Raw genomic sequence first — 15098 nt, forward strand, 5'->3', positions numbered from 1 at the left:
TAAGGCAGACTGAATCTAATCGATATGGCTTGTAATCAGGGCCAAGTCTGCATTCAATTTAATCAAATAACTATAAAGCCTCTAGCAGAGCATTGTGAAAGTACAGAAAGAGTTAAAAAAATATAGAAAAACCCAAACCATATTTTATGGAAAACAGAGGAAAAAAAAAAAAAAACTAAGAAAATGAAAGTGCAAGACTTCAATTTCCATCTTATCTAATCTCTGCATGGGAAAGAACAAGACTGAACAAATATCCCCTGCAAATAAAAGCTCCCATCTGTTTACAAACTGCCTTTTCCTGTAAGCCGCTCATTGCTGTACATACTTTGGCAGTTCAGCACTTAGGCCAAAGGCCAATTCAGGATCAGCTGACCAAACAAGGCTAGTCTAGATATGCAGACAATGACACATACAAGAATAAAAGCTAATCAAACGTGTTGTGAATCAGATGTCTAAGGCATCGATAGCAAAGGGCCACTGAGCACTTCAGCAGGTTATAATTAGCTAAACTCATCATGCTCAATCACTGAGCACTTCAAACTAACACTACAGATAACACTAGGAGCACATAACTATAGCGGAAAAACTATAATATATCATATAAAAATCACATTTTATTTTTGAGCAATGCATTTGTGTGTCAAGAACAAAATTTAGATGTTTTTGCTTTTTAAACTACACTCACCAAGCAATCTAAAATACAGTAAAAACAGTTGCATTGAATTAAGTTTTCAATTAGAATACATTTTAAATGTAATTTATAGTCAAAAAAACTAAATTTTCAGCAAACATTACTCCAATCCTCAGTCTCAAATGATCCTTTAGAGAAATCATTCTAATATGCTCATTTGCTGCTCAAGAAACATTCCCTATTATTATCAATGCTGAATATATTTTTGCAGAAATGTCGATGCACTAGCATTCAAAAATGGGGGGGGGGGGCAAGTAATATAAAAAAAATAATAATTTCAGCAAGAATGCATTAAATTGATAAAAACTGACAGTAAAGATTTACTATTCTAAAAGTATTTTAAAACTTATAATTTCCACAAACATATTAACCAGCAAAGTTTGCAACATTGATAAGAACCATTATTAATAATTGATCACCAATAATATTCAACAAATAATTAAGCAGCAAATCAGCATATTAGAATGATTTCTAAATCACATGACATTAACATTGCTCACTATTTGCATGTAATTTATTCAAAATTTAAATAACTGTTTTGTTCTTCATGCTGCTAAGAAGCTGAATATGGAGCTGACCATTTAGGTAGCACTAATTTATCATGCATGAAACAGAAATAAACAAGTTCTCAGCTTATTCTGGATGTGTTACCTACATAAAGTGTGTAGCATGCAGCTACCACTCAGAGCACATTCCATTCAGAGAAAATAAAACTGATTAAAATATTAACAGAAATAAAGGTGTTTGTCAAAATCACACAGCCTTATTATGGAAGTGGTTTAATACAATAACAACAGGAAAAGTTAAATGCAACACTGTTTCCAAAATAGTTTCCCACCAATAAGGAATGTAAATAGTCTGTATATAAAGTTCTGAGCTCTGGATCAAACTGATGGAGCCCTGGTGAATAATAAAAAACTCTTGAGCTTCCCAGCAAAAATAGAAAGGTCATAGAGCAAAGGGAGAGACTATGTATGGTTGTGCTAAAGGGGCAGATCCCCATCCCTGCTCCCAGACAGAGGCTGCCTTTGGAGGCCCTCTAGAGAGCAGACTGTGTGAATGAGTTACGACAGCTGAGGCCTGTTCCCTCACCACTGGAATCCTAAAACACACACCATCCTGCCAATAAAATCAAATCAACCGAGCAACAAATGCTTATCCAATGCTAATGTAATGCTCTCGTGAGAATCTGCATACACCTAAGGCACTAAAGCCGCCTGAGCAAACCGCACAGATCGCTTTGAATGCGGCTACATGATCATACGGATCCCAAAATGTCAGCATCATTCCAGTTGTTTTTTGTTATTTGTCATCAAATAACCCTGAAAAAAACAATTGTACACAACTGTTTTCAACATTGATATCAACAAATCAGCATATTAGAATGATTTCTGTCGGATCATGTAACACTGAAGACTTTAGTAATGATGCTGAAAATTCAGGTTTGCCAACACAGAAATAAATTGCATTTTAAAATGTATTCAAATAGAAAACAGTTATTTTAAACTGTAAAACTATTTCACAATATTACTGTTTTTGCTGTATTTTTGATCAAATTAATTAAGCCTTGGTGAGCAGAAGAGACTTCTTTTAAAAACATTACAGCTCAAAAGTTTTAGATCAGCAAAACATTTAGTGTACATAAATACAATTGTATCCATGATGTACATTACCACTCAAAAGTTTAATGGAGGTAGATTAATTTGCAGTATACAATAAATACTAGTTATTCTATTAGAATTTCCACCCTGTTAGTTTCACATTCCACTAGGGGTGTGCGATATGACGATTTTTGATCGTGGACGATAAAAATGTCTCCACGATCTGCTTTTTAAGAAATATCGTAGTATCGCGCTACTGCGCACATTGTCAAATACAGTTCTGGCGCCGCCGTCTCTATATACTGTACAACACGACATACAGCAGTAGAGTTACTCAGACAGGACACTGCACTTATTCGCGATCGCAAAAGTACATTATTTGCATACAAGCCTTGCTGGTTAAATGTTTAATTCGCGCGCTGGTCTGACGTGCGCTTGTTCTGAGCGGATAGACCTGAAGCACGCGCACTAAAACGCCTGTCTAACAGCGCCTGATTACTCAACTAAGTTATATTTTGCGCTAATACTGTCAAAACACACAAGGTTTACATACAGACTGAGTTGGTTATCTCTAAAATGAAAGTAAATAGTTAAGAGAGAAACAGATGCGTGCCTGTATATTAGATGCGTGCAGCTCTTAAAGGGACAGGACACTAAACATGCTGTCGACTGTCATTAAAGGGATAGTTCACCCTAAAATTGAATTTCTGTCATTATTTACTCAGTGGAAAACCAAACAGTTGCTGGTCCACATTGACTTTGATAGTAGGAAAGAAAAATCCTATGGAAGTCACAGAGGACCAGCAACTGTTTGGTTTTCCACCTTCTTCAAAATAGCATTTATAAATGTTCAGCAGAAGAAAGAAACTCATTCCGGTTTAAAACAACTTTTGAGTAAATGATGATATAAAAATACAACATTATGACAGAATTGACAGACAGATGACAGAATATTAATTTGTGGGGGAACTATTCATTTAACGTTAACAAAACAACAAAACGCAAAAGAGAAAAATCACTCACTATTCTTGACTGAAAAACTTTAATACAGTTGCTTTAGGAATCAGTCTATGTAGTGTTTTATTTTTATATTTGTTCATTCAATTTCATTGAATGCTCTGCTAAATACACCTATTGTACCTGGAAATAAAGCACTGTTTGTTTTATTTGTATATTATGTGTATTTGTAATGTGTATCTTTGTTCTTATTTTTTAATAAGAAAAATAAAATAATGACAAAGATTTTTTATCTTCGCCCACTTTGGCCTCAATATCTGCCATGCATCTTTGTCTTTCTAGTTTGGCTGTAATGCTCAGACAACTTGTAAAACCAAAATAGTAAAACTAACAAAGAATCGTGATAAAAATCGTGAATCGTGATATTTCTATAAAAAATCGTGATATGATATTTTTCCCATATCGCCCACCCCTACATTCCACCCTGTTAGGTTTAACAGGGTGGAATCTAACAGGGTGGACAATTTTGAGCTAAATTAGCTATAGTTTTTTGAGTGATCAACATTTAGCTCTCTAATCTTCTATAGATGAACATAACTTTTATAACCATGTCAGATATGTTTTTTTCTTTTTCTTTGATCAGACAAACATTCTCCATAATATAGCCTAACAGGGTGGAACTTTAAGAGTGTGACAAGCAGGAGAACTTTTCAAAAACTTAAAAAAAAAGGTATGAGTGAGAGTTGACACTTACCTCCATTTGTACAGTTGAATTCCAGCGGAAAAAATAAACAATATCACTTCCTGAAAATGATCTCAGTGGAATTGTAGTCTATTTTGGAAGGTGAGGGAGTACATACTAACAGGGTGGGAGATGACTTTAGGGACACGGTAAATGAACAAAATTGTAAAAAAAAAATATATATATAGTTTCACATGATTTATATGTATGATTAGATGAAGTTTAGCCTAGCCCATAAAATAATTTTAAAATCTTTTGAGGTTTTCATCATTTCATGGCAACGCACATGATTCGTGTCGAATGCAAGTGACGTCGCAGGTAACGGAAAGTGCAAGCGACATTGTAATTTATTTTCTTTTTTCTTGTCTTCACCACCTGGCTACTGTGGTAAAATGTTGAGCGATTCAAACAAAAACATAAGTAAATAGAACAAAATAAAAAATACGTCACTCGCAGAAGCGCAAGTGTCTGAGAGTGCAAGTCTGCAGCCAGATCCTATTGGAAAGAGGAAGCCAAAAAAGGCCTTTTCAGCCTAAAATGTCAACAATGTCAGCTGTTACTTTAACAGCTGATAAAAGAAACTTTGACAGAAAAAAAAAACAGTGTGCATGTGGGAAAAGATCCAATTTAAATGGAAGATAATGTAAACGACAATGGCTGATTTATTTATAGAAGAAGTGTATGAAATAATAAATAAAATAGAATAAAAGTACTTGACTAAACAAATACTCTACTATAATGCAAAGGTGCATTTCAATATGCCAAAAAAAAGAAGTTAAAACAAAATTTCAACAGCACATTTTTCCCTACACTGTAAAAAAGATCTTTCAAAGAAAACAAATGTTTTACAAGAAAATGCTATTTCAATCTTTCTACTTCAAAATGTCACGTTTAATTCAATGTGCTACCTGCCAGTTCTTTCTAAACATTTGTGAAATTTACTAGCAAGTTCTGAGTGAAAATTGCTTTTACACCCATTTTTTCTTGAAGGGATAGTTCACCCAAAATGTCATCAATTCCGTGATGAATTACTCACCCTCAAGTTGTTCCAAACCCAAGCCCTTCATTCATCTTCAGAACACAAATTAAGATATTTTTGGTGAATTCCAAGAGCTTTCTGATCCTCCATAGACAGCAAAGCAACTGACATGTTCAAGGCACCAAGAAAACAAAAATAACGACTTTATTCAACAATTCATCTCCTCCGTGTCACCCTGGCACCTTTTTGGAGAGTATTCCAACGTATGTGCATGCTCTGATCTGAATGTATGTGTCGGCGTATGTGGCACGGCTGACACAGAACAGCATCCGTTGTTTACGTTCAGTGGATACTAGTGGTGCAACGGATCACAAAACTCACGGTTCGGATCATACTACAGATTTTGAGTCAAGGATCAGATCATTTTTCGGATCAGCAAAAAAGTTTGCTTTTCATTAATTACTAAAAGCATACTTTAAGTACTTCAATACGCCAGCAGAAGCTACTACCTTAACTACTAAAATCAGTAATAAAACAAAAACAATTAAATTATAAGCATAGATGAACAGCCTACGACAGAAAATTATAAATACAGTAACAGTAGTATTCAGGTGCAGAAACGTAAAAATTAAGTGTAAAAACACAATAATGCTTACTGCATAAGTTAAATACAGATTAATCTTTGCTGAGGTGTTGTTTGATTAGCAGACAGAAGCAGGTATTATAGGCTCTCTTTAAGACTAAATGCACAGACCTAATACTGACACATCCGGTTTCTTTTTCGGCTTTATACGTTAACTTAAGACATAACCGACTGTGTTTACCAGAATACTTGCCAAAACGGATATTTTAACATAACTTTGTCTCAAAGTCTTTGTGTGTATGTCTGTATCCATCCGTTGAAGCGTTGTCTGAAACGCGGTATCAGAATCGCGCCTCTCTCTGCGTGTGCGCGCTTCAGTGTATGTGGCAGCGGCTGAGCACAGGAAACGGTGCACGAGTCCCGACAAAACACGTGCAAATGATAAACTTTCACTCTATGATGGTTAAACTTAACAGTTAATCCGGGAACTGGTCCGTATGGATCACGGACCATCTACAATCCGTTGCACCCCTAGTGAATATTCTCCAAAATGGTGCCAGGGTGACGCGGAGGAGATGAATTGTTGAATAAAGTCATTATTTTTGTTTTCTTTGTGCACAAATAGAATTCTCGTAGCTTCATAAAATTCAGATTGAACCACTGATGTCACATCCACTACTTTGCCGATGTTTTTGGTACCTTTCTGGGCCTTGAACTTGTAAGGACCCTTGCTGTCTATGGATCAGAAAGCTCTCGGAATTCATCATGAGGGTGCGTTCCTCTCGGAACAACATGAGGGTGAGTAATTAACCACAGAATTTTCATTTGTGGGTGAAATATCCTTTTAATTCTTGATTTATTTCAGTGTATTTTTCTCCTTTCTTATTATTTGGAACTGTGGGCCGAATCAAAGGTCAACACAGACCAACTTTGAGCACTTCTTCTATAATGCAATCATTTCATCACAGCTTTCAAAAAGCAAATTTTCCTCAGAATGCACAACTTTGAATGGTAGAAACTTTGCACAACTTTGAATGGTTATCAATGAAAAGAAAATGCTTTTTGTTGCTAGATGAAGTAAACTTGACATCTACAAGCAGGGGCTAATTGGACCACGCTAACATTCTGTGTGTGCTGAGACTCTCACAGAAAAATACAAACTAGTCTGTATTCAGTGTGTGTATTTGCATTTCCCCATGCCAAACTTAACATACAACAGTCACCCACTTGGTTAGGCACAATAATAAAGAATGTCTGCTTGCTGTGAGGCATTTCAATGCAACGTCAAATGCAGCGCACCAAAAAGAGGAATCATCTTTCAAGGCAGAGAAGCTTCTGTTACTAAACATACCATTCTTTTGGAAAATGAGGTGTAATATTAATGGATGCACATTATAATAGTGTCAAAGAATCAACATAATCTCCAAGTCATTCCAAACAAAAGCTAATTCCAAATTAGCATTTTCAGTTTTGGTTTTTAGCCCAGTGTGTCCAGAATTTTCAATTTCAGCCAAGAATTTTCATTTCAATTTTTGAAAAGCTATATTGGGTAGGAATGAAGCACATTAATATTGCAAAAGGTTTTTTCTTATTTCTTACAGTTAATAATTGATAGCAGAGGCAATCCATTACCAGGGCCCCTCTCAGCCCTGACAGAACTACTCTGGACACAAATGACCAGCCGGGGTGGGAGAGAGACCGGCAAAAAGAGGGGGAGGGGAAGAAAGAGAGCAAAAATGTCTGCAAAAGCACCTAGCTAAGCCGATAACCTCCAGCCACAAACACTGTTTGTTTCTTTTCTCTGTGCATGTTTGTTTCAGCAGAAAGTTGCACGATTATGTTTCCCCCACCCAAGCAGATTTAATGAATCCCGACTAAAAGAAATAATTCAACCGCTAAGTAAAGAACTATTCTTTTGTTTTTCTGTGCACCCCAATGAATTCAGCACAGCAAGCTTTTAAAATGCTTGCAGGCAGTGAGCGAGGGCAGCCATTGCAAAGCATTGCTAATGGCTTGCTAGCTCACTGTGCTTAAAAATGCTTAGAGCACCTAGTGGCTTGCTGAGTTGCATTAAAACAGAAGGGTGGAGTGCGTTCTTGATTAGATCGGTTGAGCTGCACATTTTTTCCCTCTGGCTCTTTCCCCGTTTTGCGCCAACCTCTCAATCTTCCTTGACGCTCATCGCACTGTGGAAAGCCGCTATGTACTAACAACAGTAAACAATTTCACAATCTCAGAAACAGGCAACTGCAAAGAAGAATTAAAAAAGCAACAGCAAACACAGAGGTGCACGTTGTTGTAAGTGAGAGATATTTAGCCGATAACACTGTCACACACGAAAGCCTCTTGAAAAAAGTCGATAAGCAGTTTTCTGTCCTGTGTGGGCATTTCCTATTAAAACAGGAAGTTTGGGCACGACACAGACAACCTTCTCTCTTTTTTTAAGGGATGTACAATATATTTTTTATTCATCAAATCAGTCAATAGATGATTATTGGATATTTAAATTTCACTGGATATATCTCTATGCATAGTTAAAGATCCAATATGTATGTGTTCATATTTAAATATTCTGTATTTTTATATCTGGACAGGCATCTATACCACTCACTTGAAGTTAATTCTTAAAAAATAATTTGTATATAACATTTGTTTAATGAACATTTTAGCTAATCTCACAAAGAAAATCAGTGTAGTGTTATAATGTAACAGATTGACTTGTAGGACTAGTATTTCAAATGACTGATTTTAGTTTTTAGCATTTTATTTTTTGAATATAATTTACAAAATAATGTATAAAATATATGTATATAATGTATAAAATTTTATATAAATTTAATATTATTATAGCTCATCAGTCATAACATGAAAAGTAGTGTTGGGGAAAGTTACTTTTAAAAGTAATGCATTACAATATTGCGTTACTCCCTAAAAAAGTAACTAATTACATTACTTAGCTACTTAGCTACTTTTTACGGAAAGTAATGCGTTAAGTTACTTTTGCGTTACTTTTTAAATATGAGCAGGGCTTGATTATTTTTAATACAAGAAGTTCTAATCATAGCAAATGTAAAAGTCATTGCACAGCAAAAAGTGAAATGATTGAACCTCAGGCTGAAGAAAAAGTAAATTCAAGTCTGTAAAGTAGAACGCAGAAGAAGAAGGTTTAACACTCTTCATAAAAAACAATGAAGCACAATTTTTAGTTTATCAAAAGTAATTTTTGCTTATTAGTATGGTTGAACTGGATCGTCAAAGGTCAGCAGCAGAGACATTGGTTAATAAACTGGGATTAGATACATTTGTTAACATATTTAATTATTGCAGTTTGCGTCATATTCTGAGTTTGCATTTCACTTTTTAATTCATTTTGATGAATACTAAATCTGTTTTTTGTGAGTGGGATGAATTAATGCACATTCACATTTAGTCTAGAACTACAATAACATGTTCACACAGTGCACTGTCAGTCAATAAATGGGAAAGAAGTAACTGGCGTTACTCTTTTGAAAAAGTAACTCAGATATTTTCTTGTAAATTAAAAAGTAATGCTTTACTTTAATAGTTACTTGAAAAAAGTAATATTACGTAACTCGCGTTACTCCCAACACTGATGAAAAGTAACTGGCTTATTGGAATTGGCCAAGAATTTTAATATTAATACATCTACTAGTGTCAAATCAATAAATAATATGTGTGTGTATGTGTGTGTGTGTGTGTGTGTGTGTGTGTGCACATATGTACATAACAAATCATATAAATAAGAATATATTTACATGTAAATATACACAGTACACACACATATATTGTGTAAACAAACTTTTATTTTGTATGCAATTAATCTCGATTAATCGATTTGATAGCACTGATCTCTACATGTTTAATTAGCCAGTAGGTTTAAGTTAGCCTACATAAACAATGATTGGCTCCTAGCTCAAGGGGGAGAGCTACTCTGATTTTCAAGAACATTTGATTGGTTTTAATTGATTAAATATGCATATCCTTTAAAAGTGAATTTTGTAAGTGTTTTTTGAAAACACACAATAACATTTTAAACATAAATTGACCTTAGAAGATACAAATATACATAAGCAAGTACAATCCAGATGGGCTCCATGTAAGAAATCACATGAGATGAAATCGTCTCAATAGCAGAAGTGAGCATTAACACTCCAGGCTTCAATCGGAGTTTCCACATGACTGTACCGTACATGTGTTCCCAACTTCATTTGGCTCTTTCACAATTAGTCTCTCCAAGCATTATGAGAAGGGTGTGAAAGAAGAAGTTTACAGAGAAGAGAGGATGAGGCCAAATGGAAAATGCTAAGACACTAAAAATTGAGCCGACGGGGACATTTTTAACTCACGTCATAGTCCAGTTTGAGGAATATGGTGTGGCTATTGTGGGGAGTAATAACTTCATTCCACTCACATGTCTTGCATGGACAGGCCAAAAAAAAAAAAAAAAAAAGCTTTTCATACTCAGGTAGCCCCTTTAATTATACTTCTGTTATAGTTACTAATCGCCTGTCTGAGACGCCCCTCGGTAAAGCACTGTGCTCTTTGAGCCATCAAGAACATTCCCTGCAAACAGTCGAGTCAAATGGTCTGCTCTGCTCTTGAACTGTTGCCAAACAGTCAAAAACACATCAGACTTTTGACCCTATGCCGCTAAAAGCTTTGCAGCACTAGAAGATTCAGAGATTTTTTTTTTTTCCTCTCTTCGGAAAAAATCAGCTGATCTACTGTTTTCTTTTAGTCCATATAACAGTATGATTTAGAATATAAAAGGCAAAAACTTCTCGTGAGAAGCTAGAGACCATCTCAGATCTTTCATATAATGAAACAAAGCGCTATTGTGTCATTTCCACTTTTATGATTTCATAACATGTTCAAAGCATTCAACGCAGTCATCTTTTTTATTAGAAAACAGAGTGGATCCTGTTTTGAGACTGCTGGTTGCATGTCTTTTCTGATTTTTCAGAAGTGTTCCAATCATGAATAAGACATAAGCCATATAAAAAGATCTTCAAAGACTCAAGAACAGCTCCATTTAATTTAGACATAAGAGGGAACAGAATGAGGGTTAATAAACAATGGATTTAGAACAACAAACACTACTGTTCAAACATTTGAGGTCAGCACAATTTTGTAATGCTTTTAACGTTTTATGCTGGCCAAGGCTGCATTTATTTGCTAAAAAAGTAATACTGACACAGCATTACAATAAAAAAAAAAAAAAAACTGTTCTCTAAGTGTCACATGATCCTTCAGAAATCATTCTAATATGCTGATTTGCTCCTCAAGAAACATTTCTTTCTCAATTTCTTTTAAAAAACCCTTACCAACCTCAAATTTGTGAATGGTAGTGTACATTTTTGGAGAATGTCTACGAGTCATCTGGAGCAGAAAAAAAAAATGACAGGGTTATCTGAAGTTTCTCAGTGCAATCACCGTTTAAAAAAAACTGTAATATGTATCTAAAATTAATGTTGATCAATGCATAACTGGTCAAAAACACACATAGAATCACTAATAGGCCCGTACACCTGGCATGGGGCTCCTCTCGAGGAGAAGTATTTTAGTAGCCACCCGGCTCCAATAAAAACAGTCTGGACCTAATCAGCCACATGTGAAACGTTGAGACAACTCCACCTTCATGCACCAGAAAACAGGCTGAGACCAATGTTGAGGACGGCACATCAAAACTATAGTAAACCTAGACTGTAAACAAGAAAGGAGGGATAAGGCAAAGGACGTTTTAAAAAATCTAAAAACCAACTAAACAACTACAAAGGCTTTTGTCCAGAATCACTTTGCTTAAACATGTCTCAAAAATTACTTGTGAGAACATTCTGTGTTACAACAAAGCACTTGTTCTTTCTTGGATCTAATCTTATTATAGCATTGTGTGGATGAGCTCAGAAATCATTTTAATTCGATTTGGAGCCATGAAATATTGTTCATCACATTCAACAGACTACCGTTTACTCTGGAAGCTCAAAGCGTGTGAAATCACACGCCGTCTCTCAAGCATGTGCATTAGCTACGAGGCCAAATGCAATAGTTGCCATTCGAATGTTCCTTCTAAACAATGGCAAAATATGCCAGATACTTGGCTGTTTGAGTCTAAACCGTGTTGCTGATTGCACAATGAGATAAAACATGAATTCAATAGCAATGTTCCTAGCAGAGCTCCACCAGATTAAAGGAATCCAATAAAAAAAAAGCATCACATGAGCCTGAAGGAGATTTCTAACATGTTTAGTTGGGGCTCGATAGCAGGCAGAGCTGTAAGTGAGTGATTTCATTACAGATTATTGGTGTATATTACCACTAAGAGGAAGGGAAGACCCCATGGTACACATACAATGTGTGAATGACTAAATGCATTGAGTCATCCTGTGCAGACAGAATGGAGAGTTAAGTGTTCAGTTGTCTTGGCAACTAAAGTAGCAGCAAACAAATGCATTTCATATGATTTGGTGAAATATTTGAAAAACCTTGAAATCCTGGCAAATGTAAGGTGACAATATATTTAATACAAAATACTCAAAATACACAGATCAAGGAACCAGCCGTCAAAGTAATGATCATTGGTGCAAGCAGTGCAAATGATACCATTAAAGTTAATTCCAATTTAATCTATCCATACCAGCACTGCTTTCTGCAACCTTGATGCATATAAACAATAGCTTTTGGCTTGAACCACGCTTAAAAGTTATCATTAGATTTCAAAAGAGCCATGCCTACTGCAAAAACTTTCCGTCACAGTTTCTTGCATGAAAGAATGTTGCTAACAACTCTTGAAGGAGTGAACTCAACATAAACGTGTTTAGATTTAGATGCATGACAGTGGTGTCTGCGGGTCAAGCCACATTCCATTAAAACAATAAGCATATCACTAAGGTTTATGCACAGCTGGCTCTTATCGTTTCCAACTGTACCAGACACTTTGGACTTGTCTTATACTAACTCCTATGCAATGGATGCATGAAGTTTGTTCTGTTTCTTACACTTTGTTTTGTCTCTGTTTCCCCATCTCATACTACATGCATCCACTTATGGATCTTCTCAGATTCAATTCCAAAGATTTTTGGCATGTTATTGGTGGCTAGCTGCTGCACCAGACTCCCACAAGTTCTCTGTCTGCCATGAGTGACCGTCCTTGTAACTATTTATATGTAGGCCTACTTGTTTGTTTACACCCAAACCTGTAGCTAAAAGTGTTATATTAAGCAAACATTATTTTTGTTGTTGTTATTTTTCGTACCTTGGTCAATTATGCCATGTGATGTCAACATGGCGCCGCCCATAATGAGGCGACCCACTCCGTGTAGAAGAAAACAGACTTTTACAAAACTCGCATGTGAGAGACTCGTAGTATACAAGTGATATTTCTCAAAAATTTGAGTGTAAATCTTTTAATCAGAAAAAAAAATGCTCCTTTAAAAAAAACAAACAAAAAAAGTTCTCCCCCAGCACCGGTAGGTGTGTCCTACACAACCGATCAAGACGCCACAAATAAGGATTATAAACATTTCACAATCATTTCAGTGCTATGAACACAGCGTTCATACACTCACTCACACATTTCTGAGGAACTGATCCCGTGTTCAAACTATGCCTGGATCGTCAGCATTTTGAACGAAAAACAGCCTTACCCGACAGATCGCGAGCAGTGATTGACCTGCGGTTGTTGGAAAGCGTACTCTAAATTTGCAAGAATCTTGCCCCAACAGTCCTGCGGTTACAACACTGTCAGTGCATTTGAATAAGATTAAAATGTTACTTACATAACGCCGTAACTTTTTTTCAGGTGGAGATTTTCTGAGCCACCCCGAGCACACCACATCTCCTCCGCTCATTTTCTCCTATCCTTCCAGGAAAACACGCGCTTTAAGTTTTGTGTCTCAACCTGCAACATATGAAACCAAAGTCCCAAAATATGAGGTGGAAGTTGCGCCCAAGTGTTTTCAGTGCGTTTATTAAAGCAAACACAAATACCGTCACTCCTGGTTTCCAGCACGTCCGCAGGGAAGAGCTTCTCTCCTCTAGCGAGGGGAGTATATCAAAAACACAGCGATATCCGTCTGTAGCGGAGCCCTCTTTTAGTTTACACACTTTGTCGGTGTAAATAATCCGCTGTTTTCGTTTTTTTCCCCCACAGCTGAAATGCAACGAGGCTTTGCTTGATTGTTACCTTATTTCAAAGTAAACCAAAATAGTTTCCTTGAAAATATATACAGTTTTTCCTTATTTTTCCAAAACATTATGGTCGCATTAGCACTGAAGTGCTTTTTGGACTAGAAATCCGTCCCGATCGTCGACCTTCCCTCCAGTTTCACTCCCCACGGCTCCTTGCTGATTGACAAGCATAACCGTCGATACTTTCCCTAAACTCAGCCTCCTCTGGCCTCTGGAGGCAGGGAGAAGTCGCTCAAGACGGAGAATGAGAGCATTACATCATGGGAAATGTAGTCTTGGTGTAAACAAATCCCAAATAAAACTCGCTCGAGTCTGGATTAAGACTGCGATCATAAAGTAGTGCTGTTCTTTTGAGTCTGATCTTTTTACTGATTCGACTGAGCCGGTTCACAAACTCTGAATGATTTGTAAAAAAAAAAAAAGAAAAAAGTTTATATGATTGTTATTATAAATATTTCTATAATAGCTTTTCTATAATTGCTATTTTATCTGCCAAAACTTTAAGAAATCTAAACACTTGTTTGTGTTGTTTAATGTGACTGCGAATGATATTTTAGGTACTAAATTATTTTTATATAGGATATGTTTGTATTTTTTTGTGTTGAATCATGCTGCAATAAACTGAAATGAACATTGCAGTAAACACCGCCCTTAATAAAGCCCAAAAAGTAATGCACAGCCAGGCGTGCCTAGATTTAGCTTTATTAAGTGTTTAGAGCATGTAATATTCAAAACATGATGACGTATTTACGTAAATACGTAAAAGAATCACTGAATTTGCTTCTGAACTGAATCTTTAAATGAACTGTTCGAAAGAACCGAATCGCAGAAAAGAGTCAGACAGAGACTTCCAATAAAAATATAGCTAGTGCGTTACAAGCGAACGTCTTGATACAGACTACTTACCAACCAGAATTGTCAAAGTTTACGATGCTGACTTTTAATAGCTAGTTGAGTTTTTTTATACAGGAGTTTACTGTATAGCTACATGCTATAAAAAATGGCAGAAATGCAGGCAGTGTTGAAGATAAATAAACACTAAAAAGCATAGGTACTAAAGTTTATATCACTGCTAATTAGTAATATAATGATGAAAAGTGAACAGTTTCTTTGAGTAAAGAACGTTGATGTTTGTGGGATTGGTATCTTTGGAATGTTATTGTAATGCTAAACGCCTTACTGGTCATCTCTGAAGCTTTGTGCCTACTCACTGCTGTGATTTGCATCTCAGTGCAAAGGATTGATTTAGTTCATTTTATCATCCTATAATCTTCCATCATGTGATTTCAGGATGTGCCTATCATTTATATTAAGTATCTTTGTCTAAGACATAATTA

At 35.9% G+C, this 15098-nt stretch overlaps 1 protein-coding gene across 6 annotated transcripts in view; it reads right to left on the minus strand.

Moving 5' to 3' along the window:
* The window catches only part of LOC306874133 (GRB2-associated-binding protein 1-like), a 78118-nt gene extending 63987 nt beyond the window's left edge, over positions 1-14131 (minus strand). For 5 of the 6 annotated variants that reach the window (XM_079423930.1, XM_079423929.1, XM_079423928.1 and 2 more), the window contains exons 1-2: positions 13561-14131; positions 13350-13471 (exon numbers count right to left, since the gene is read on the minus strand). In XM_079423930.1, coding sequence (XP_079280056.1) covers positions 13350-13421 — 72 coding nt within the window. In that variant the 5' untranslated portion in view covers positions 13422-13471; positions 13561-14131. The remainder of the gene's footprint in view (positions 1-13349; positions 13472-13560) is intronic. The other variant, XM_079423924.1, reaches the window with a different exon arrangement.
* Positions 14132-15098: the final 967 nt, after the last annotated feature.

The sequence above is a fragment of the Barbus barbus genome (genome assembly GCF_936440315.1).
Source record: "Barbus barbus genome assembly, chromosome: 8".
Classification (NCBI taxonomy): Eukaryota; Metazoa; Chordata; class Actinopteri; order Cypriniformes; family Cyprinidae; genus Barbus; species Barbus barbus.